Source organism: Podarcis cretensis (genome assembly GCF_951804945.1).
Source record: "Podarcis cretensis genome assembly, chromosome: 4".
Lineage (NCBI taxonomy): Eukaryota > Metazoa > Chordata > Lepidosauria > Squamata > Lacertidae > Podarcis > Podarcis cretensis.
Window position 1 is genome coordinate 77,148,032 of NC_137173.1, and position 25,508 is coordinate 77,173,539.

Sequence of the window (25,508 nt, forward strand, 5' to 3'; positions counted from 1 at the left end):
ACCCCCACGTATAAGATGCTCCCTATTTTGGGGGACTAAAAATTAAGGAAATGGGGGGAGATTGCACAGAATTGTTGAACGTTTTTTAGAAGCTAAAACTAACACACACACACAAACAAACACACACACGTTGCAACAGCCTCCTAACATTTGTCCCCCTTGCCAGCAGAAGCAGCCTATTGCCCGCCCAATTGCCACAGCAACAATTCAATCAACACCATCCCTTGTCGCAGACACCAATAACCTGCTGCAGACTATCTCCGGCTCATGGCATCAACCAATCCCATGTCCCCCCCCCAGGCACTACCCATTTATAAGACAACCCCCAATTTTAAACAAAATTTTTCAGTAAATTTCAGTAAAAACATGGAAAAGTACGGTATTTGCCAATATTATTTTATACTATTCCTTTTGATTTGATACTTGGAATTGAAAATTTTCATCCGGCATAGGTTCCGCAAGATGGAACTTGCCCTTATCTCTTCCCATTAATTTGTGTGCCCAGAGCATACACCCTCCAAAATGCTGATTTTATGTTCTCCCTTGCTTTTAAGCTCGTATTGATTTTCAACCACATGCTTGCCTTACATCATATCCCAAGTTGTGCTTATCCCGCCCCCCAAATACCCTCTTTGCCTTTTTTATTCTGTGTTTTGATGGGGGGCGGGGGGAGCCCGTGTGAACAGAACGCATTGAATGTTCTATGTTTTGTTTTCTTCGTAAGGTACAGTGGTCCCATCTGGCATCTCTCAAGAACAATGTTTCCCCTGTCTCGCGGTCCCATTCCTTCAGTGACCCTTCTCCCAAATTTGCACATCACCATCTTCGCTCTCAGGACCCAAATCCACCTTCACGCAGTGAAGTGCTAAATCAGAGTTCTGACTCTAAGTCTGAGGTACCTGACCCCACCCAAAAGGCCTGGGCTAGATCAGACAGTGACGAGGTGCCTCCAAGGGTAAGGAAGTAGAAAGACAGAATTTTGAATTTTTTTTAACAAAAAGAAACAAAAATCAAAACGAAATTAATGAAAGGCATGCGCTAGATTTTTAACTAGTGAATTGCACACCCACAAGAGTGACACTGGTATCAGAAACAGTACTTTAGGCAAGGAGTTCTCCCTCCCTTTCTTCAACCAAGATGTTACAGGAATTTCTGCCCTAACTTAACACAAAAATGTTGTGTGGGCAGTGGCTGTTATATAGAAGTAAAATATTATGCCAAGTGATGTAGAGAAGAAAGCATATGAATAGCTGAAAGCTATCTCTTTGCCTCTAAATGGAATATCAGGCTTTAAACCGGTAGTTTTGTTGAGACATTTCTATCCACAAAGAAAGTGTTTTCTTGCTTGGTTTACTTCTGTCAAATATAATCTTGCTTTCCCCCAGTTCTCTGCCTTCTACTGATCCATTACTAGGCATTTGTTGGCTCCTTAGAGCTTAATTTCCTAAATTTCCCATGCTATTACAGCAGATTGCTTTTTGCATCCCTTGCTTCAAAGTCCTGTGTTCTAAACCGTCATGGTAGTCTGTGAGTGGGTATTTGTGTTTGTTTGCTAGTTACCTACTAAACTTTTACATTCTTTCTAGCATCTTAGATGCAGTCCAAAATGAGCTTAAGGACTTTTAGAACTATTTTGCTCAAAATGCTAGTGTTTTAATAATGTACCCCAATGCATTGTTACAGCAACATGTTGTTCTTTTGCTATGCCGTGTTATCTGAATTGTTTATTCTTCCATGCAAGGTACCTGTGAGAACAACATCCAGATCACCTGTGTTATCTCGCCGAGATTCGCCGCTGCAGGGCAGTGGACAGCAAAATAACCAAGCAGGTCAAAGAAATTCCACAAGGTTGGTGGTATTGGGTTTCCCACTTCGGCTATTGGGAGGAGCAAATTGGAATCCATTGTTCCCCAAAAACACTTAGTGTTGAGAGATGCTGTTGTAAGGCAGTTTCTGCTGTATCTGAGAAGCTTCTAAGGGCAAGTTTATACAGTCTTATATAGGAAGCTATCTCATGCCATTCAACGATAGTTGGTTTTCTTTTGGAACCACATCTTATAGCATGTTCGTAGGTAGTGCAGGCAAAAGGCTTTGAATGACTCTTAGTCAAGATGCTCTGAGTGGGAACCAACCCCCCAATTGCACCCACCTCTTCCTCTCACCTGTTGTCTATTCTCATGCTTCCTCCCCTTGGGATCGGTCCATACCACCTCTCAGTAGGAGAGCACAAGCCGTGTGAAAGTTACTGTTTCTTCTCCTTGCTCCTCTCAGTAATTGCTCATTCAGAGAGGGCTACGAGGCTTTATTGGGATTGGAAATGGGCAGTCTGCTGTGGCATGATAACGCTGGTCCCGGACACTGGGCCTTTTCGTAGTGTTTGTCTGATTGTATCTCCAGCTAGAGATAACCTGAAAGCAATTGTGCGTGCGTCATGAAGTGCTTGTTCGACCTAGAATCATAGAATTGTAGAGTTGGAAGAAACTTCAGGCATTTCACGTATTCATTCTGACTACTCATGAGAACGTGAGATTAAAATAACAACAACAATAATATAATTTATTATTGATACTCTGCCAATCTGGCTGGGTTTCCCCAGCCACTCTGGGCAGCTCCCAACCAAATATTAAAAGCACAATACAGCATTAAACATTAAAAACTTCCCTAAACAGGGCTGCCTTCAGAAGTCTTCTAAAAGTCAGATAGTTGTTTATTTCCTTGACATCTGATGGGAGGGCGTTCCACAGGCAGGTGCCACTACTGAGAAGGCCCTCTGCCTGGTTCCCTGCAACCTCACTTCTTGATTTGAGGGAACTGCCAGAAGGCCCTCGAAGCTGGACTTCAGTGTCCGGGCTGAACGATAGAGGTTGAGATGCTCCTTCAGGTATACTGGGCCGAGGCTGTTTAGGGCTTTAAAGGTCAGCACCAACACTTTGAATTGTGCTTGGAAACGTACTGGAATAGTGACAGAGGACTAAGAATGTCTTCCTGAAAAAAAGAAGCATTGCTAAGGCAATAAAATAAAATATTAACCTTGATCAATGTGGGTTTTTTAAAACAAACAAACACCTTTTGTTTTTATTTTTCCACATAGCAATATAGAGCCTCGCCTGCTCTGGGAAAGAGTGGAGAAGCTGGTGCCAAGACCTGGGAGTGGCAGTTCCTCTGGTTCCAGCAATTCCAGTTCACAGCCTGGGTCACATCCTGGGTCCCAGAGCGGATCGGGAGAGAGATTCCGAATGAGATGTAAGACACAACGTTTTCCTCTCTCTTTGTCCTTAGAAGTCTACAGATTAATCTGCATTCTTTTTTTGTATTTGTTGGTTCACTCAGGCCAGGGGTGGCGAACCTTTTTGGCTCCCTGCAAGCCAACTTGCAACAGGTGGGCAGGACAACCTACCTGTCCGTCACATGACACCATTATGCCAGCATATGATTGACAGCTGGCTGCCCTGCCCAACTGTCAGAATCCGTGGTGCAGGGTTCCAAAGTGCCCAGCACCCGCCAGACTGTGGGGCACTTGGGAACCATGGTACAAGGAGTGTTGCCAGCCCTAAGCTTAGTGCTTGAGGAGAAGCTCCAATTGTAGGGTTGGCAAGCTGCTACTTTCTCCCTCCCTATCAGTTGACTTTGCAAGTGTTGACTGAGCAAGCCAACACCTGCAAAAAGTAGGTTTCTTACTCTCCCATTCTGCCATTGGCTGATGGAGATGGGGTAGAAAGAAACTGGCTTTTTGCAAGCTGTGAGAGTGACTTGCAGCTGATGCCTGCAGAAGACAGCCTCTCACATAGGGCTTGCAAAGCACTTCTCTATCTCCCCTACCCACCAACCTGCTTTTTGTACCAAACAGGGAGAAAGTGCACAGCCAGCCATGGCAGGATTTAACCCCCCCTCAGCTGATGATTATTGATGATTATTGATACTCTGCCAATCTGGCTGGGTTTCCCCAGCCACTCTGGGCAGCTCCCAACCAAATATTAAAAGCACAATACAGCATTAAACATTAAAAACTTCCCTAAACAGGGCTGCCTTCAGAAGTCTTCTAAAAGTCAGATAGTTGTTTATTTCCTTGACATCTGATGGGAGGGCGTTCCACAGGGCAGGTGCCACTACCGAGAAGGCCCTCTGCCTGGTTCCCTGCAACCTCACTTCTTGCTTTGAGGGAACTGCCAGTTAAATCCTGACACTTTGGCCGAAGTTCCCTGTTCCCTGCTATGAACAGATAGGGGCAGCCAGCGCAGAAATGGACCCCACCCTCCTGCCCATAAGTACCAGCAGCCATTTGATAGGTGGGTGGGCACCAGGGGAAATGGCTTCATAGGCCTACTTCAGTGTTTCTCAAACTTGGGTCTCAATAACTGTTGTTGGACTACAACTCCCGTCATCTCTGACCGCTGGTCCTGCTAGCCAGGGATGATGGGAGTTGTAGTCCAACAAGAGCTGGAGCCCCAAGTTTGAGAAACCATGGCCCAACTGGTGGGCCACGATCGGGCCGCAGATTGCAGGTTCCTCACCCCTGATTAATTAAGGTATCTCAGTGGGGATGGAGAAATAAGATGCATTGAAATATTAAAACTCCTATTGCTTTAACACTCCTCTTAATTTGGAATTAACTAATTTATACTTTCCCTACCTATTTTTGGACTTTATTCATGTAGCATCGTCAAAATCTGAAGGTTCACCATCGCAACGTAGTGAAAATGCAACAAAAAAACCAGAAGAGAAGAAGGAAGCTTTCAGACCGAGCAAACCTGTGGTGAGGCTCTCAGACTATGTTACCTCCTCATCTGCGTCTGATACATAGCATAAAAGCTTGTCGTGTGAACTTTTACATAAGAGACGGCCTACGTTTAAGGTGCAGGAGTGGAGAGTTAAGAAGGGGAAAAAAAAAAGTTGGAAATGTTGGAAAGTTACATTATTTTCATAAAATCCAGCATTAGATATTCACTCAAGTTAAATCCTGTGAACAAACAAACAAGCAACACCACACCGAGTTAATACATTTCCTGGAAATTATTTTTACTATTTTATTTCATTTTATTATTTGTACTATGCCCATCATGCTGCCCTTGCCCCAGCCATTCTGGACACATGCACAGTGCATTAATGCATATCCTGGAAAAAGTACACAAACCCTTCTAAATGGATAGAGGTAGTCACATAGAAGCATTCTGTACATGACACTTGCATTGCTTAAATCTCTACTCAAAGTGAGCAGGACACTTAATAATAATAATAATAATAATAATAATAATAATAATAATAATTTATTATTTATACCCTGCCCATCTGGCTGGGCCTCCCCAGCCACTCTGGGCGGCTTCCAAAAAAATATTAAAATACTGTAATACATCAAACATTAAAAGCTTCCCTAAACAGGGCTGCCTTCAGATGTCTTCCAAAAGTCTGGTAGTCGTTGTTCTCTTTGACATCTGGTGGGAGGGCGTTCCACAGGGAGGGCGTTCTGGTGGGAGGGCGTTCCACTACCGAGAAGGCCCTCTGCCTGGTTCCCTGTAACTTGGCTTCTCACAGTGAGGGAACCACCAGAAGGCTCTCGGTGCTGGACCTCAGTGTCCAGGTAGAATGATGGGGGTGGAGATGCTCCTTCAGATATACTGGACTGAGGGCTTTAAAGGTCAGCACCAACACTTTGAATTGTGCTCGGAAACGTACTGGGAGCCAGTGTAGGCCTTTCAAGACTGGGGTTACGTGGTCTCGGCGGCTGCTCCCAGTCACCAGTCTAGCTGCCGCGTTCTGGATTAGTTGTAGTTTCCGGGTCACCTTCAAAGGTAGCCCCACGTAGAGTGCATTGCAGTAGTCCAAGCGGGAGATGACCAGAGCATGCACCATAGTTCAGTTTGGTAATAGGCAACCATAGTTATATATTAGTAATAGTAAGAGCTATCAGATTTGCAACAATCCTAGCTATCTATGGCAAGAAGCTGCAATTCCAGTAACCATTTGATAACAATTTCTGAAATACAGAAAACAGCCATATTTGAATTTTTATTTTATACTGTTTTTGGAAAATGAAGTTGCTGGAATTAATAGAAACATGGCTGCAAATAGTTTTAGAATATACTGGTACAAGAGGTGGTAGTTGTAGTGGACTAGGTGGACTAGGCTAGTTCCCTAAACATTCCCCTATTGCTTCCTTCCCAAAGCCCAGGAAGCTTCTGCCTGGCTTAGGGAAGGAGGTGTAAATTCTCTGTGGTCCAAGAGCCTGCTGCCACCTTCCCAATATGTAGTTCAGTCCTGAAATTATGAAGACATAGTCGTTCTCTCTGAATTGTTAAGATGCATCCTGCACTGTAGCACCAGCTACACATGCTGTGCTCTTACTGTCTGCAAAGGAAATAGCTGTAGCTCTTAATTATACAAATGAGACCAAAGAAACTGGAGAAAGTCTGCATGTGGCTAAGCCAATTACAAGGATTCTTGCTTGGACGGTCTGTGAAAGTGTGTAGTTAGTATAGTACAAGCTTTTTGCTGCCTTGGCCTGGCCATTAGTTACTGGTCGGCTGTCGGAAGGAGATGATAATCCTGAGCGAGCACTCTTCTGTTCAAACAAATAGCAAGGCACAGCTAACGACTACTTCTAGAATTGTACTGAAAACTCCTGCTTTTTCAAAGTACAGTGTTCTTCATTTTAAACCAATATTGGCTATCAAAATGCATCACTGAAACGGAGCAACAATCACACCATGAGTAAATGCCACATAACAACTCTTTTTTTTGTTGTTCCTTCCAAATATCTAGCAGAGCATTTCAAGTTGTCCCCTTCATGTTACCATTTTTCCTAATGTCTGTATGTGTAGAATGGTTGAAAAAGCAAGTCTGTTATCTCCCCAACACGGTCCTGATTCCTACTCATAATATTGTTGTAGCTCGTTGTTTTGTGTTCTGTTCCTTTGTTCCTAAATGGCAGTTTTTGAGCAAGCTAGTGATACAGCTTTAGCACCTTGAAGACTGGATTTATTTTCTTCCTATACTAAACTTGTGTTGTAATGTTTGTTTCCCCCCAATTGCACTCCATTCACTCTTGCCCTGATGTCAATTCGCTGAACCTGTTCATATGGCTGGTCTTCAGGGAGAAGTGGTAAGCAGTCAACTGTTAGTTTATGCTACTGAGAGCAATGAACCCTCTTGCCTTTGTAATTATTATAACATTTGCACAGCTTTGCTCCGAGACACCTTGGGTGATACCCAACAGTGCCCTTCCACTCATGTAATGGGACTTCCTCTTCATCTCATCTCCCATTGCAGACCTTATATGCTCCCCAGATCTGTTCCAGAGGATTGGGGAACCCTCCCAGAGCAGAATATGGGGGTACGAGGGACTGCAGCAGAGCAGAGAGGAAGGGGACACACCATCCCATCTGTTAGTGTTTGATAATGGCGAAAGACACTAGGCAAACTTCCCAGCAATCAGTTTGACACCTGCCTTTTTAAGTGAAGTGTGTTACTTTCTATCTGAAATACACTTAGTTCAAATAAAATTATCAAGCTGCTTGACCATTTTCCTCCATGCACACCAAAGAAGTAATAGAATTTTTAAAAAAGTCTTCTGAAATAATAGCGTAGGCCTTTAAATCAAAAGCATCAGCTGTGACTAAATAGATCTAGCTTTTGGAACTGGAAATGGGCAGTGTTATCCATCTGCTTGCATCCTTTTCTGCGGTCGATCAACTTGTGCTTTTCCTTCTGCTCCTTCTAGAATTTAACTGATTTGGCGAAGGAATTACGGGCAGTCGAGGATGTGCGGCCTCCACATAAAGTGACTGATTATTCATCATCCAGTGAAGAGTCGGGAACAACTGATGAAGACGATGATGACATGGAGCAGGAAGGAGTTGATGAATCTACTTCGGGACCAGAAGATGCTAGAGCAGTGTTAGTTCTCCTTTCCCTCTCTTCCTGATGTGATGTATTAATGGAACTTCTGCCTACAAGGCAATTTCATTTTGTGAATTCTGGTAGGGCTTCCAATACTGTATTTAGGTATGGAAATTGCGATTCGTGAAATTGCTCTTTTAGTTCTTCTCTAATTCTATGAGCCTATAGAATATAGGATTGTGTGTGTCTCCTTCCGTAATATAAACATAACATTGGCAATCTGCTATATAAGGGTTCACAATATCCTATTACAGGAAAATGAATATATCTTGAAGATATGGATAAAGTAAGATGAATAGATAACTGAAAAGTGCATGTTTTGAAGGCACCGATACAGTAATTAGTTTCAGTTTTAATACAAATATTTGACTTGCCATTCCCTGAGAAGCTACTAGCCAATTTACAAAAGCTTCCCTACCTGGCTGTCTGGATGATGATGATGATTTAAATTTCTGTACAGCCCTCCATCCGAGGATCACAGGGCTGTTTGCAATTTAAAAACACAAGAGTGTGTATCATAGTAACATACTATCCCCTCCCACCAAATAAAATAAAATAAAATAAAATAAAATAAAATAAAATAAAATAAAATAAAATAAAATAAAATAAAATAAAATAAAATAAAATAAAATAATCTTGTTCACTGCAGGCATCCAAATGAATGGGGGTTTGCAAATACAGGCTTTTCAGATTGGCAAGGTTTCTACGATTAAATGTATCCTAGTACTTCTGTTAAAATAATCCTTGTGTGAAATTATTTTAGTATTGCTGTGGGACATGGGTGGCGTTGTGGTCTAAACCACTGAGCCAGGCTTGCTGATCAGAAGGTTGGTGGTTCGAATCCCTGTGACGGAGTGAGTTCCTGTTGCTGTCCCAGCTCCTGCCAACCTAGCAACTTGAAAGCATGCCAGTGCAAGTAGATAAATAGGTACTGCTGTGGCAGGAAGGTAAACAGTGTTTCCGTGCACTCTGGCTTCAGTCTCAGTGTTCTAGTGGTTTAGTCATGCTAACCAAATGACCCGGAAAGCTGTCTGCGGACAAACGCTGGCTCCCTCGGCCTGAAAGTGAGATGAGCACCACAACCCCATAGTCGCCTTTGACTGGACTTAACCGTCCAGGGGTGCTTTACCTTTAGCTTTTTAAAATTGCTGTGGATACTGTAGAATCAGAATAGAAACAGAAAGGGCACATGAGGATGCAATCGAAATGTCTCCTTTACCAAACAGATCCACTCTAAACCTCAGCAATGGGGAAACAGAGTCCGTGAAAACTATGATTGTGCACGATGACGTGGAGAGTGAACCTGCAATGACTCCTTCCAAGGAGGGCACTTTAATCGTCCGACAGGTATGCATTCTTTCAAGTGTATTTTTTCCTCTCCCTCCTCCCACCCTCATTAACTCACTCATTCTTTCATACTCTCTTCCTACATAATATCAGTTGCAGAACATATAGACACAGTTAATAGCCTCTTGTTGAACCAGCAGACATTTCAGGCCTGCAAAAGGGGTACTAATTTCCACACAATGTTTGTGCTTACGTGCTTTGTAGAGACACGTCACAGCACTATGGTGAGTTTATCGCAACACAAAGGTTAAAGAGCCACAGGCCACTGGAAGGAATCTCTGTTTTGATTCTCAACCTTTAAAAGGTGTTTAAAAACAAACAAACAACTAATAGTGGGAGAGCCAGATGCAGCAGAAGAGGAGATCACCTAGTTTGCTTTAAATCAGTTACAAATCCACCATGTGGCCCTCTAAGGAGTTCAGAACAGCTTACATACATTTTCCAAGAGGTTTCCTACCCAGACAGCTTATGAAGCCAGACCTTCTTATCTTTAGCAACAGAACTATCAGGTCACATGGTCTTTCTGTCTCGAAATGTTATGCACAGAATTGTCGAGGCATTGCTTCCCTTGTCTTGAACTTGCGGGTCTGTTTAGTGTGGTAGTTTGTACAATATGAACCTCACTCATTACCGAGTTTTCCAGTTCTGCAGCCGAACATCCCTATCATAATAGACCCCCTAGGATGTATTAAAATGTCATGCATATTGTTCAGATAACTAAATTAGGACATTCACCAGAAGTTTCAAGCACTTTCATCTGATTGTGTCTTAAAAAACCAGAGCTAAATTAAAAAAAAGATGATAGTGAAAATAACCTTAGGGAATGTGCAGGTTGATGTGGTAGTGCAAATTTGGCCAACAGGAGCTTAATTTTGCTGGTGATCAAAGCTGGCTTTGCCAGGGAACCCAAACATTTCTGTAGTGTGTGGCTGAATTCACCGCCACCGACCTTTCTAATGGAGGCATCAAGGCTTGGTTGATGTTATGCATTGGTTGAAGCATTGAAAGTAGACCAGCTTTCTAGGGACAGAAAGACCTTTACGCAGCACTTGAGCAAGACAAGTGTGCCTGTTTTTTCTGCAGAGTACAGTTGACACAAAGCGTGCCAGCCATCATGAGAGCAATGGCTTTGCCGGTCGCATTCACCTCTTGCCAGATCTCTTACAGCAAAGCCATTCCTCCTCCACTTCCTCCACCTCTTCCTCCCCATCCTCCAGCCAGCCGACACCCACCATGTCCCCACAGACACCCCAGGACAAGCTAACTACTAATGAGGTATGTCTTGCCCCCACAGCTGGCTGCTTTCATAGGGTTATTGCTTCCTAGCTAGCTTTTCCCGAGGAGCTCCAGCTCAGCGTCCCTTCTCTGCTGCTCTTCTTCTTCTTCCTCCTGTCACTTAACCCCTCACTCCTCAAAAATAACACATTTCAGCTCTTTACGTACCAAAACCCCCTTAACTCTAGAGCAGTTTTACCCCAAACCTGCCAGTTGACTACTCTTGCTACACCCCCTTTTTTAATACAAGAAGTCATTAATTGCATGGCTTTTGGATAAGCTAAACTGATTGCCCTGTTGGTATTTGTTTAAACGCTGTTTTGGGGAGAGTTCCTACTTGGAGAGGTCACACTTAGGGTAATCTGGCTTCTTCAGATGACAATACTACCTGGTTTAGCAATACTACTAAGTAACTACGCATGTAGTGGGGTCCTTGCTTTGGGAAAAAGGCGTGCACTGTCTTAGAAAGGAAGCTTTCTCCAGCCTTACCACAAGAGGCTGCTTTTTTGAAATTTCTTAATGGGGAAAGGGAATGAAGCAGCCGGCTCTTCGATAGCTTTGTTTCTGTTTGTTTTATTGTTTTGGAATGTTGTGTGAAAAGATCCGTCTCGGTTTTTGACGGCACAGATCCGCTTTGAAAGGCATTTTGTAAAATCGGAGGCAGCTTTCCTATGACATACCGTCTTTTTCGCTCCATAAGACGCACCAGAGCACAAGACGCACCTAGTTTTTGGAGGAGGAAAATATTCTGAATCTCAGAAGCCAGAACAGCAAGAGGGATCGCTGTGCAGTGAAAGCAGCAATCCCTCTTGCTGTTCTGGCTTCTGGGATAGCTGCACAGCCTGCATTCACTCCATAAGACGCACACACGTCCCCTTACTTTTTAGGAGGGAAAAAGTGAGTCTTATAGAGCAAAAAATACGGTAGCTACTCTTTCCATGTGAAGACGTGTCAGTACACTTGGAAAGTGCCCTCTGGTGGTAGGCAAAAGCATATGTTGAGCTCTTCCATACGAATTTTTGTACACATGATAGGTACCTAAACAGAAATACTTCCAACATATTAGGGATGTGCAGGTTTTAAAGGGGTGGGGCACCATTTATTTTCAGAAGCTTTTACAAATGAACAGAACAAGGAAGGTAGGACTCGGAACTGAATCTCCACAAAACGCTCCTAAAGCAGCGAGGCTGTTCTGCCAGGGCTTTCAAATGTACAGATATGCACCCCAGAATCACACTCTTTAAAAAGGTTTCAATCGGAAGCCAGTTATTTGCTGCACTGATTTGGATAGTCCCTGTGATGTTACCAGGGAGTCTGCCTTCAATCCCAAAGTTGCACTGGGGGGGGGGGGGAGAGACAGAGAGCGTTAAGAAAGTGTGAAATTGAGACAGTGTGCATGAAAATTCATGAGCTGCTTAAGAATGTTAATATAGTTTGCTTGAAGCAAAAGGGCAAGGAAATCAGATTCTAGCACTGGAAAACAGAAGCCACCTTACAAACCACAGCATATTTGTAGATGCCACTTGAATGAAAAAACTCATTTTTTAAAAAATAACAAAACTAAATTCATGGGGGCAGGGTCTTAATTGTTCCTGGGTTGTAGTGTTTTGGAATTTCACAAGTAATCCCATGTTAAAGCGGTAGCTTATCTTTCACAAGAAGCTCCTGCTTGAGGGCACAAGGGAGGAGATGATTTTTGCCCGTTTCCTTTTCTTTACCTCCTCTTCTGTTCCAGAGGGACTTTAACCCTCTAGAGCAGATTTTCTGGAACACACTGTGTGGGAAATGAGGGAGGGTCATTGAATATCTCTTCTCCCACTTCTGCCTGTGGACATGTACAATGAATGGAGCTCTGTCTACTCTATGCAAGTTTGGAATCAAACCCAGTGCATATTGTCGTAGGGTAGAAGTCGGTTGTTTGAATACTCTCAAGGCCCACTTCTTCCTTTGTTCTAAATACCATGTTTTTAAACAGCTGCAGTGTTTTTGGAGTGGAGAAATAGCGCTTGTAGAATTTGGTGGAAGCAGAATTCCTTTTAAAACCCTAGTTGCATGAAGTCCACTTTGAGGGACACAGTAAAGGCTCTCTGTCTTAAATAGGTTTTGTAGGAGAGAGAACTGAGCCAACACTTCAGATGTATGAAAAAAAGAAGCCTAGTTAAACATCAACTCGCCCTCCCCCCTTTTTTGTCTTTATACATCGCACCCTTTGTTTTTAACACGTGTCATTCTGCCTTAAAGTGTAGTGTTGTCCCTGTGACACTTAACTCTCACAATCTGGCGATTTTTAAAGTCATCCCACTTCCACTTTTTAACAGTTTCATTGTTTCACTTTTCTCCTTTCGTTTGTGTTTTCCATGTTTATTGTGTTTTAACTTCAGGGTGCACCGGTGCCTGAATATTGCTTCATGTCCCTGTCCACACCTCCCCTCCCAAATAAGTCTCCTTGTTCAATAAAGGTTCAGTATTTTTCTGTGAGATGATGGTGGAAGAAACTGCTGCAGCTTTCTGGCAAGAGGCTCAGTTTACAAGGGAGATTTGAGAGCGAAAGAATTGTCCTACAATTAACCGGATGCTAAAACGGCGTATCAAATGTAGAATTGAATGCCTGATTCCTAATTGCTCAAATTTTGTTGCAGTAGAGGAGACTATAGTTCCCAATTGGTCGCTAGCTGAGGGTAGAAGACACAGAATAGCAACAACAAAAGCAAAGGAATATCACAGTAGAAAGATGAAAAGCAGAATATGTTGGATGTGGAATAAAGAAATATTTACAGAATAGGAGCCTTACACGTTTCAGCAAGAGGAGACATTCTTGTATGCTTGTTTTAGTGAACAGGCCTCATTATGTAAACATCTAAATAAGGACTGTGGGTTGGACTGAACTTTCACAGTAGCGCTTAGGAAAAATGTTTATTTAAAATGTTTATGCTACTCACGTGTAGGCAGCACTTGAGGAAGGGGGACGAGAAGGCTTCTAAAACAGTGCTGTCCAGTAGTGGCTGGAATCATTTGTTTGGGTTTTTTGTGTGATCCTATTTGTTTATATTATAACCATTAATGACTCTGAAATTTACATTGCAGACTCAGTCCGCTAGTAACACACTGCAGAAACACAAATCTACCTCCTTTACACCTTTTATAGACCCTAGATTACTACAAATATCTCCATCTAGTGGAACAACTGTGACTTCTGTTGGTAAGTAATATAAACACCAATGAGTAAGGCTTTATAGTAGCTGTTAAAATGCTTAGAACAGTTCCCAATACAGTCGTACCTCAGAAGTCAAACAAAATCCATTCCGGAAGTCCGACTTCCAAAACGTTCGGAAACCAAGGTGCAGTTTCCGATTGGCTGCAGGAAGCTCCTGCAGCCAATCGGAAGCCACGGAAGCAGTGTTGGGCATTCGGGTTCCAAAGAAAGTTTGCAGACCAGAAAACTCACTTCCGGGTTTGCGGTGTTTGGGAGCCAAAACGTTCGATTTGCAAGGCATTCGGCTTCCGAGGTACGGCTGTATATGTTTCACAAGCTGTACCTAACAGTATTTTTCTTAAACTTGATGTGCATTTCATGTGTGAGCCCAAATGTATACTAAAAGATAACTGTTTTTTCCTCTTTCTTTCTTCCATTTTTTTTTTTTTTGCAGTAGGATTCTCTAGTGAAGCAATGAGGTCAGAGGCAATAAGGCAAGATCCAACCAGGAAAGGATCAGTTGTTAATGTGAACCCTACTAATACACGGCCACAAAGCGACACCCCAGAAATCCGCAAATACAAGAAGAGATTCAATTCTGAGATCTTATGTGCTGCCTTATGGGGTATGCAATCCAGTGTTGGTCGCTAGTTCCTTCCTTTTATATGAACATGTTGCAGATGAAGCATAAGGTCATAACAAAAAACCTATTGGAAATTTGGGACTAATGGTTGTCGAAAGTGTTTTCAGATTAGTTTGCTAGGTGCAGTATGTTTATCAGGCCAAAGGTTCAGAAGTATTCATGAAGTTTACTAAAAGTAAATTGATGAGTCAGTTTGCACAAGAGTAGACCTTCGTATGGGCAAACATTTCCATTAAAATTCCTGGAATGCAATTTCTGTGAGAGCACGGCAAGCATGGAAATGAAATCCACCCTGATCCAAACTCTAGATGGAAGGAAACCCTGCTTTAACAGCATTTCTAGAATGTTGATGTGCATTCCACGCCCCGTTGTCATATTCATTCTTGTGTGAAAAGGTTTGGCATTTGCCCAGAGAACTGCAGATATCTACTGAACTAGCCAATCAAGGAACTTTGTGTTCTGACCTGATATTATTTTATCCTAGGGGTGAATTTGTTAGTGGGTACAGAGAGTGGTCTGATGCTGTTGGACAGGAGTGGCCAAGGGAAGGTGTATCCATTAATAAACCGAAGAAGATTCCAGCAAATGGATGTACTTGAAGGTCTCAACGTCCTGGTGACAATATCTGGTAAATATAAATTCTCTTTTTGAAAAAACCATGTTGTGGTCTTTCTTTAACAGAATGGTTCAAACCTCTACTTTATACGCTTTTATCTCTTTTTGCTAACTCTTTCCCCTTTTAAATTGCTGTTTCATCGATCAACAAATCTATCAAAGGTCCCTCCAGAGAACATGCTACTTTTAATATTGGATATGGAGAACTTGTGGCTGTGCAGATGCGGCTGGAATACAGTTCTCATCTATCCCAGACAACGTGGTCTATAGTGAGGAATGATGGGAATTATAGTCCAACAGCATCTGGAGGGTTATAGATTCTCTATCCCTGATTAACCAAGGTGATAGCCAACTAAAGTGTTAATCAAAGTTGTTGCTGGCATCCATCTGTCTTGAGAGACGATGGAGTTCACCTCCAGGGGTGAAGTCAAACCATTGTGCTGGCAGCACCAAAGTGCCCTCCCCAGGGCGCAGGCCTGGGCAGTGTGTGTGGAGGTCCTGAGCTGCCCAGACAACGCAAACCCCTCACAGTCTCACTGATGCGGTCCAAAGAAAAGCAGAGCAATACGTTTGGCATTAGCTTGGCTGCAGGAGTAGCTGGAATGAGGTGTACAAGGTGCCATCTGACTTGTCTTAGGGACTCCACCTTGGATCTGGGCAGGGTTTACTCCTTCGCCTTTTCTTCTCTTGAAGATATCCCACGAGACAGCAGAGGTTTAGAGTTTCCTTCTCCCAGGTGGGCTACCTTCCCAGGTTGACGAGCTCCATCTGTCCTACTCTTTGCTCTACAGCAGGTGCAGAAATCACCTTCTTGACCATTGGTCTTGACTATTGGTCTTGTCCACTCAATCCTCCGGAGCCTGTCTTTGCACGTAGGGGAAGTCCCTAACTCACCAAGGAATGGGGCCCATCAGCTACCCTCTCCTGGTTTAGCCAAACAGTTGAAACAGTTCCTGGGGTGTGACCGCTATCTCATGCTGACAGCTTCTGGGAGCCGCTGGTGATTGCTGAATGCAGGGTGGGGACCAAAGGGGAACAAACTGTCCCAGAAGGTTGCATGACATGTCCCTCACCAGAGGTACTACCCCTCCCCTAGCAGCCCATACACCCTACTGAAGTATTACCTACTGCAATTAATGAACATGCCTAAGTTAGGTCTATTGATTTCAGTAGGTCTGCTGTGAGTATATCTTATTTGAGTATATCTGAGTATACCCAAGAAATTAGTAGGACTACAAACAGAACCTTTAAATACCTAAATGAGACGCCTCTCTCTATGGAATACCATTTTGCCTTTAAGCTCTTGTGTTTATTAATGAAAGAGTCTTTGTGACCTCCCAGAAAACATAAGGACATTGAATGGCTGTTTCTGCAACTGCTGGGTTGGGACCCACTAATGGACTCCACCTTGATCCAAGCTGGGTCGTAACAAGAGCATTACCACCATGCAAATATATAGTAAAAGATGGGTAAGAAATAGATTCCCAAATGCATGCTTGGGTTAAAGGTGGAGCTGAAAAGGTTGATGATATACTCGGTTGATGGTATGTCCCAGTCACTAAGGATCATGCAGTTAAAGGGTTAACATAATGTGCCATAAAAGAGGAAACAATATTCAAGTAGGAAACTAGTGAATGTGGCAAGGAGTCTTGATCCCCAATGACGCAGTTAAAAACAAAGGATCACACACAAGTCTTAACCGCAGTATTTCGCCATCAGCAACATGTGAAACTTAAAAACAAAAAACTACAGGTCTTTTCCCACATCATGTCTGTTATGATAAAACTATTCCAGTGATGCAGTTCAAACCCAAATTCCCATGGATTCACATGTTGTAACTGAGTAAATACTACTACAGTATAGGAAACAAATAAAAAGTCTGAGGTAATATTGTGCAAATATTAACACAAATCTAAGCAAACATTCTGTTTGTTTAGGCAAGTCTAGCCAGAGATGCAGTCTTATTGGCATGTGTTGATTTTATCTGTATTTTGATTTTATCTAGCAATTTTAAAATTTTGATTTTATTTGAATTTTATTACGAATATTTTGTATTGTTTGTATTGTAAACTATTTTTGTTATGGTTAAATAAATAAAAATGTGGCTTGAAAGATTGTACTGCTGGATTGTGAGTAAGAGATTGCATGCACCTTGTTTGTCCCTTGCTACAGTCACAGCATAACTATTGTAAGCTTTAGGAGTTTGCTGTTTTGACCTCTCGGCTTAGGTACTGGACTGGAGAATTCGAAAGGTCAAGTTTTGATGGGCACATTGGGCATGGGCCAGAAGCAGACCTCTCTGTTGCTTCCTAATCCTCACCTTCCCTACTCCCCACAGGAATTTGGAATTCTGCATTTGGAATTCCCCATATCTGATAGCACCCCCCCCAATGGCTCTTTATAAAGCAAAATTTTGCACTTGCCTGATGTCAGGGAACTGCCATCGGAGCCAGAGGGAGAGGGAGGGCTCCAGAGGGATTCCGGAGAGCGTACCGGGGGGGGAGAGAAGCAGCCCATCTTCTGGGGAAGGAAATCAGCGTAACACTAGTGGAGAAGGGGGGCAGATGGGGGAATTGGCAAGGTGACTCCATGACTCCTCGCCGGAGACCAGCGGGGAGAGCACGGGTCCTCCGCTGCCCACACCCTCCTTGCGCAGAAGGCTTCCGCGCAGGGAGAGTAGGAGGAGACTAGGCGTCAAAGAGCTTCTTTGCTGGAAGAAGTTCAAGAAACGCCCACTGACGGATTCTGCCAGCGATTGAGACAGCCACGGGTGAGTGGCTGTCCGGACAGAAAGGGTTCACCCAGGCAACTCAGCCAAGCGTGGCGCCGTTTTACGCACAAGCAACCCCTAGAACCATTACACCTTCCAAATCAGGATTTGAAGCCTGCTTCAACCAGGAAGTAATGAGTTGGCTGTGAGCAAGACTCAGTTGTAATGCAGTGAATTGTAGCTTAGTAAACCATGACTTATTAAACTAGGAATGAGCGCTGGGACCACATACTCCCCCTTATTCCTCCCCTCATACCCCAACTGTGTCGCTTCAATCATGGCTTCTCTAAATCCCCAGTTTCCAGTTACATTCCAGTCACAGGAAACTGTGGTTTAATGCCAGCTTGGTAAACATGATATAAAAGCACGATTGAAGGGCTGAAGTTGATGCGAGAGTTGATGTAGAAGAGTATGTGAGCACAGAGCTTATTACTCATCCCTCAAACCATTATTTGGAGGACTGAAAATGTTAAATCTGAACTGTAGCCTGGTTCATCTTACTTTCTTTAGGTAGAGTTTTGATTTTTTTAAACATAACAGGCAGCAGCAATAGCTGGAAGGAAAGTTTGCCTTTGGTGAGCTTAAATGGTTGGCATAATTTTTTTTAAAAAAGTGGATTTTATCTATGATTGCTAATGTGTTTTTGTGGAGGCTTGTATCCCAGCTCTGTACCTTATTGCCCATTCTTACCACACTTTTCTAGGTAAGAAAAACAAATTGAGAGTGTATTATCTGTCATGGTTAAGAAACAAAATTCTTCACAATGACCCTGAGGTGGAAAAGAAACAAGGCTGGACAACTGTAGGTGACTTGGAAGGCTGTGTACACTATAAAGTTGGTAAGTAACTCATCCTGCACATTTATGAAAGTCAGTGAAGATGGAATTATGTAATGGAAAGGTCTGGTTAGGGTAGGAAACTGTTGAAATGGATTGTGCTTAGCTTTTGGTCTTCTCCTGTAAACAAGTCACAAGGTCTAAAAGAGACAGCTGCCTCTTTTATTTATATATTCCAGGATGAATGTTGTAAGAATGCGTTCTTACGTCGCTTTAAACTTCGCTGAGACAACATGTTAACAGGAAACGTGTAAAACTGAGGATGATACACACATCTCTGCTCCCCTTGCCTTGAGAACAACACATTTCCCAACATGCTCTTAGATCTAGTGCAGGGGTCTGCAACCTTTAAGACAAAAAGAGCCACTTGGACCCGTTTCCGAAGAAAAAAAAACTGGGAGCCGCAAAACCATTGCGACATTTAAAACAAATATATCTCCGGAGCCGCGATCTGACAGCGGGCGGGAAGGTGATGTCGGGACGGTGCGTGACTAACGCACGCACAGCCCCCATGCAACGTCACAGCCAGTACAGCGCCCGCCACAGTGGGGAGTGTCGGGGCGCACAATGCGCCTCCTCCCCTCGCTAGTATCTGCCCCGGAGCCGCGGCAAAGGTGTAAAAGAGCCACATGCGGCTCCGGAGCCGCGGGTTGCTGACCCCTGATCTAGTGTAAAGGCAAATGTGTTTTGGTTCTGTAAATCCTTTCCCTGCCACTGTCCCAGTTCTGAACCAGGCAGAGGTTAACTGGTTCACAGGAGCCACGTGAGGTAATTTTTGGGAGGCAGATTTTCAGAGAAATGCCCACGGGCCTCTTATCCTGTAGAGGGATAGGCAAACAAACACACACACACCAGAAAGCCTGTGTTTCTGCTCCTGGTTTCAAGAAATCTTGCAAAGGAAAGATGCCCTGCAATTTTTGGATCTGGTTTTAGTTTTAACTTGAAAGCATTATTCTGGCTGATCCCACTATCGCCCCCTTCCATCCCTTTGTGTAATTTGTCGTCCCCCTCCTTCCATTGAGAGTTCTGATTGTTGCCAAATAGCAAGGATTATTTGAACCAGCCTTCTCTCCTCATATGCTTAAAAAAACCCCAACCCAACCCTTTAGGAGTCAATAAATGTCACATCCAGAGGAGTCAGAAGACTACTGTGGCTTTTGACAACTTTAACAGTAAACTTTCAGAAAAAGAAATATCTGCACTTAAAAATGTATAGGAATGGTAATCCTTTTTGGTGCTGAACTTCATTAAATAATTTATAAAAACTATATCCAACTCTGTAATGAGAATGATTTAATTCCCTTAAAAAGATGATATACGTGTTAAATGTAATATTACTAAGGCTGACACCCCATTGAAGGTACCAGCTGCTCAGTTGATGATATTTGCATAAACTTGCATATATACAAAATAGCTTTGAAGGGAAATTTTTTTACGATGCATTGTTGCAGCAGTTAATGGCTAGGTTTCCTCAGTTCTATTTTTCTGGTGAGTTCCCCCTGAAAAAAAAAAGCCCTGGGTTACCTCTTTGTGACAGGAGATAATGTTTTTCTTTCTAAAATGGCACCTTCCACCTGCAATTTTAATAAGTCCATTTTTAAAAATAATTAGGTTTTTAAGAAGACGGGCTGCACAATTGGAAGCAGCCCTTGAATCAATCAAAATTGTTTTAAGTGATTTTGAGTCCCTGTCAGGGAGAAAGGTGAGATATAAATAAAATACTAATTTGTCAGTCTATCAAACAAAACACGACAGTGCTAAATATTAGTTTTATTATTCATGTCTTTCATAATCCATTGGATTAATAAGGATATAGCTCCTCCAAAGTGTTATAGCCATTCAGATAATCTTTTGATTGCTGTAGGAATTAATACATTCAAACACTGGAAATGTGAACTTAAGGAATTTTATTCTATGCAAGCAAGATACCTTATTTTAAGAAAATAAAATACAAAATTCTCCCCAAAGCACACTTTTCTGAGATATAGCATCAGCTCATATTTTTTTTGGAGAAGACCATGAGCTAACTCAGTTATGAGTGCATATTACATATGACAATATGCATTATTGTTTTTAAATTGGTAGTTCTATAGCAGTTATAAGACAATAATATGACCCCCCCTCATTATCATGTAAAAATCATGTTCTCTGTCCTTTTTAATTCCAGTGAAGTATGAAAGAATCAAATTCTTAGTAATTGCTTTGAAGAGTTCAGTAGAAGTCTATGCTTGGGCACCAAAACCATACCACAAATTTATGGCATTTAAGGTAAGGGTTCAGATTGGTAAGTGTGGAGCGTAGATAGCTGGTCAATACAGGTGCATTCCCCAGCCCTACCTGACAATACAAAGGTTCAACCTGTTTTGCTTGCCAAACAGATGCTCTACCACTGAGCTGTGTATTTGATGAGGGTTGTGTGTGACCAGTAGCACACTTAAACGTGCTCTTTATACAAACTTTAGTGCTATCTGATGAAGGAGAATTAGACAGTTAGTATTCCATAGGATCAAAAACCAGGAGACCATGTGACTACTTTCATATGTGGTGGACCTGTGACAAGGTTAAAAAAATTTGGGAATCAATTTACAATGAACTCAAAAAAATAGATATACCTTTCCCAAAAGACCGGAAGCGTGTCTATTAGGTTTAATAGGAATGGAAATCAAAACGAGAGACCAAAATTTGTTTATGTATGCTATGGCCACCACAAGAACCCTCCTGGCCCAAAGATGGAAAACACAAGACATACCAACCATCCAGGAGTGGCAGGTGAAGCTGACAGAAGGATCCGGGACCAGAAAGATCAAAGATACAAGAATAACTGGAGTAAATTTATTGAATATTTAAAGGAGAACTGTAAAAATGTCAAGATGCTAGCAGGATTGGCATAATACCTTCAATGTATAATAGTATTAATGTGAGAATGAGGTGCGCGATAAAAAAGGAGGTAAATATACCAATTGCAGGGAGGGAGGGAGGGAGGGGAGTCAGGACTTGGCAGAGTCAAAGGGAATGTATGGTAATATGATTTGTTGGGAAAAAAATATGTAAAGAAAATAATAAAAATTTACTTGAAAATACAAAAACCAGGAGACCATGAAGACCAAATCTGTCATAGCAGGAACTACTGTAGTAGAGTTGAGAGTCCCTTTCCTTCTTGGGAGGTGGTTTTTCCCAGTTTGTATGTTCCTGCCCTCTCATTCTTAAATTGGAAATGAGAGAACAGACTGAAACCAATCAGCTCATCACCATTTTCTCCACAATTCATCAGCTTATACGGGAGATTGATTTGGCATATTTTGAATTAAAGCATTTATCCTAGGAATAAATTATATTTTGAATATTGAGGGGGAAATATAATCCTGGTGTTTCGCTTCGGTTTTTAAAGGGGAAAACTTAGCTGATCCTGTAGGGAGCCACTTGGTGCTGATTCATTAAAGGAGCCAAAGAAATGGCAAAAAACATAGTTCCGCCATACAGCATTTTTTTTAAAACATGAAAATGAGTACCTTAATGGAAGAAGAACCCTCACACAGGAGAGAGGAGGGGGATGGAGGCATGCGTACATTTCTAAAGGAAACATATTTTAATGGAGTGTACTAAGTGAATTCTTTATTTTTATTGCTTGCACTGCAGTCATTTGGAGATTTGGTACATAAGCCATTATTAGTGGATCTTACTGTGGAAGAAGGTCAGAGGCTGAAGGTGATCTATGGCTCCTGTGCTGGATTTCATGCTGTGGATGTAGACTCTGGATCAGTGTATGATATTTATCTCCCAACTCATGTAAGAATCCAGATTTCTCGCTGCACGGTATTCTATAGCCCATTCTGCATTACGAAAAGAGTGAGATGCATGTCCAAACCTTATTCATATGTGAAGGGGAGTTGTCTCTATGTTCCAAGAATAAGTTTCCATTGAGTGAGTGAGCTCTCTTTCTCTCAGATGTTGGGCACTTAATAATTCATTGGTCCTGAGGGTAAGAGCTGTTCCAACAGTGGATGGAGCGTCTCCACCCCCATTGTTCAGCCTGGACACTGAGATCCAGCGCCGAGGGCCTTCTGGTGGTTCCCTCACTGCGAGATGTGAGCTTACAGGGAACAAGGCAGAGGGCCTTAATGGTGGTGGCACCCGCCCTGTGGAGCGCTCTCCCATCAGATGTCAAGGAAATAAAAAACTATCTGACTTTTTTAGAAGACATTTGAAGGCAGCCCTGTTTAGGGAAGTTTTTAATGTTTAATGCTGTATTATGTTTTTAATATTCGGTTGGGAGCCACTCAGAGTGACTGGGGAGGCCCAGCCAGATGGATGGGTGGGCTATAAGCAATAAATAATACTGATAATGATATTATATTGTATTATTATAATTATATTATATTATATTATATTATATTATATTATATTATATTAATTTTCACTACTACTACTACTGCTACTACAGTGGAACAGACTCCCTCAAGAGCTTTTGGTGTCTCCTTCATTTAAGGTTTTTAAGCAGAGGTTGTGTCTGCTTTAATCTGAGAGGTTGGGGGGCACTCAGTCTGTCATGGATGCTTTAGTGGGGATCCTGCAAGGTACAAGCATTGGGGACCAGATGACCCCCGAGTTCCCTTCCAACTCCTTCCAGTTCCTCAAAGTGCAGATGACATCCAATTCTTCCTGTTGTTCTTGCAGATCCAGAGTAGTATCCAACCCCATGCAATCATCATTTTGCCAAACACGGATGGGATGGAGCTGCTTGTTTGCTATGAAGATGAAGGAGTTTATGTTAATACATATGGAAGGATCACCAAAGATGTGGTTCTGCAGTGGGGAGAAATGCCAACATCAGTGGGTATGTATGGCAAGATCCCCAGATTGCTTGTACTGTTAGGGAAATGATGTGGCCCAACGGAGAGATGGGTTTCTTTTGTTTCGTTGTTATTATCTTGGAATTCAGTCATTCATTTGTTAAACAGATCTGTACAGCGGTAAAGTACCTTTTTACTTGTATGTTGTGGAGGCTCATTATAGATCAGTCTTTGCCAACTTGGTGCCCTCCAAATGTTTGAGGCTGTAGCCAGTAGCTTTATTGAGCATTTATATTCCAGAATAATTACCATAATAATTCTTAGGACATATATAGTGCTCTTTCTAAGGGTTCAGATGCTCTACTTTTAACATGTGCCATGTACTTCTCAGAAGCCTTTCTGACTACTCTGGTTTGGTAGACCAATATTACTATCCTCCCGTTGCGGTTGGGCTAGGAGAGCAGCTTGTTTAAAGTCACGTAGTGAGTTTATGGCTGAGCTAAAATTATATTACTTGTAATTACAAGTTGCTCCCTTGCAGATGGGGCTTGAGGCGAGCCGCTTTGAAAGCACAGACCGCAATACAGAGATCCTTGTTACATTTTCACATGGGTTTGTGTCTGTAGCGATTCTCTTTATGTCTTCCTGAAATTGAGAAAGCTTAAAAATCCCATTGTTTGGCTAAATCAGAGAAGAATAAGAATCCTTTGTCTGTGCATTCCCCACAGAAATACTGGTATATTTTGAGTCACATACTGCAGTCCCTGCATCCAGTTATGGCTACCAAATCTTAAAGACTTCAGACAAAACAAATTCCGCCATAAATGTTTCCGTAGTATTTCAGGAAGACAAACTGTCTCCATATGACACAGCCTGCCTGGGGCTCTGTTAGCAGTCCTTAACAAGAAGCTGTTAATCGAAATAAAAGTTTTTAATAGTCTTGATGAATTGGAAGCTTTATGGTTTATTCTAAGAGATCTTCTTCACCTTAGCCTTTATGTTATCTTTAATGTATTTGGCTGAGGACAGAAACTCGTAAACTGCAATCATATGCCCACTTACCTGGGAGTAAAGTCCATTAAATACATAGGATGGTGCTGTTCGTATTTGAAATTAAACTTTCAAAGATATCTGTTCTCTTGGGGAAGGGAGTATAGTGTAATCAGCTAAAAGCTTTCTTACAGAAGCCATGTTTTCATCTAGCTGTCTAGCCATCTAGTTATGGCAACAAGGATGGAAACATATCAGTTTTGTTTATGGGTTTTACATGAATTGATTGCTTTGGGTGAAATATTATCAATTCAACAAGCTGCAATTAAAAGTTGGAATGCATAATATAACCACTTTGCTTTGTGTTGCTGTGTATCATGAGGATGATTAATCGTGGCTTTTTGTTTTGATTGTAAAGCGTATATTCGATCCAATCAGATCATGGGCTGGGGAGAAAAAGCTATTGAGATACGATCGGTGGAAACAGGACACTTGGATGGTGTATTTATGCACAAGAGGGCACAAAGACTGAAGTTTCTATGTGAACGCAATGACAAGGTAAGAGATGTGTTTCTCCCTCCTTTACATTAGTTCCCCCCTGCTCCCCGTTTCAAAATTATTGTGGAGAAGAGAGAGGATGAACGCTGGTGATCAGTCCAAAATGTGTTCCACCCAATTCCACAATCCTCTGACTAGGGTTGGGAGGAAAGGAATGGATATATGGATCTGATATGGAAAGCCATGGATGCACACAATGACTCTCTTGGGCTCTTCGTTGGCAGGGAAGCAGAAAAGAATTCCTACAGCCTTGTACTCCCCAGATGTTGATGGACTGCAGCTCCCACCATGTTGGCTGCGGCTGACAGGAGTTTGAGTTAAACAACATCTGGAGGCAGCAGGGCGAAATATTTAAAAGGACAGGAGAGGTCTTTCCACATGGCTTTCCTTCTGCACTTTGGTGTTCCACCGAGCTTTGAGAGCTTAGCCACTGATGCCCAATGACTTCATTCCTACTGCCTTAAAAGTGTCCCACTAGTACTATTTCTTCTCTGCTTTCCAGTTTTTGTTTTAAAACATGGGTAGGCATCCGACCCAATTGCCTTCTAAATCTGGTCCACAGACGGTCTGGGAATCAGTGTATTTTTACATGAGTAGAA

The 25,508-nt window shown here is 42.4% G+C and overlaps 1 protein-coding gene across 4 annotated transcripts in view; it reads left to right on the top strand.

Moving 5' to 3' along the window:
- Window positions 1-25,508, top strand: part of MAP4K4 (mitogen-activated protein kinase kinase kinase kinase 4) — a 136,477-nt gene that overhangs the window by 110,026 nt on the left and 943 nt on the right. Inside the window, exons 17-31 of one of the 4 annotated variants that reach the window (XM_079973142.1) lie at window positions 725-955; window positions 1,742-1,848; window positions 3,092-3,243; window positions 4,656-4,753; window positions 7,715-7,890; window positions 9,120-9,240; window positions 10,324-10,515; window positions 13,600-13,714; window positions 14,163-14,333; window positions 14,836-14,979; window positions 18,440-18,574; window positions 20,739-20,839; window positions 22,208-22,357; window positions 23,246-23,405; window positions 24,770-24,909. In XM_079973142.1, the coding sequence (XP_079829268.1) occupies window positions 725-955; window positions 1,742-1,848; window positions 3,092-3,243; window positions 4,656-4,753; window positions 7,715-7,890; window positions 9,120-9,240; window positions 10,324-10,515; window positions 13,600-13,714; window positions 14,163-14,333; window positions 14,836-14,979; window positions 18,440-18,574; window positions 20,739-20,839; window positions 22,208-22,357; window positions 23,246-23,405; window positions 24,770-24,909 (2,193 nt within the window). The remainder of the gene's footprint in view (window positions 1-724; window positions 956-1,741; window positions 1,849-3,091; window positions 3,244-4,655; window positions 4,754-7,714; window positions 7,891-9,119; window positions 9,241-10,323; window positions 10,516-13,599; window positions 13,715-14,162; window positions 14,334-14,835; window positions 14,980-18,439; window positions 18,575-20,738; window positions 20,840-22,207; window positions 22,358-23,245; window positions 23,406-24,769; window positions 24,910-25,508) is intronic. The other 3 variants (XM_079973143.1, XM_079973144.1, XM_079973145.1) reach the window with 3 other exon arrangements.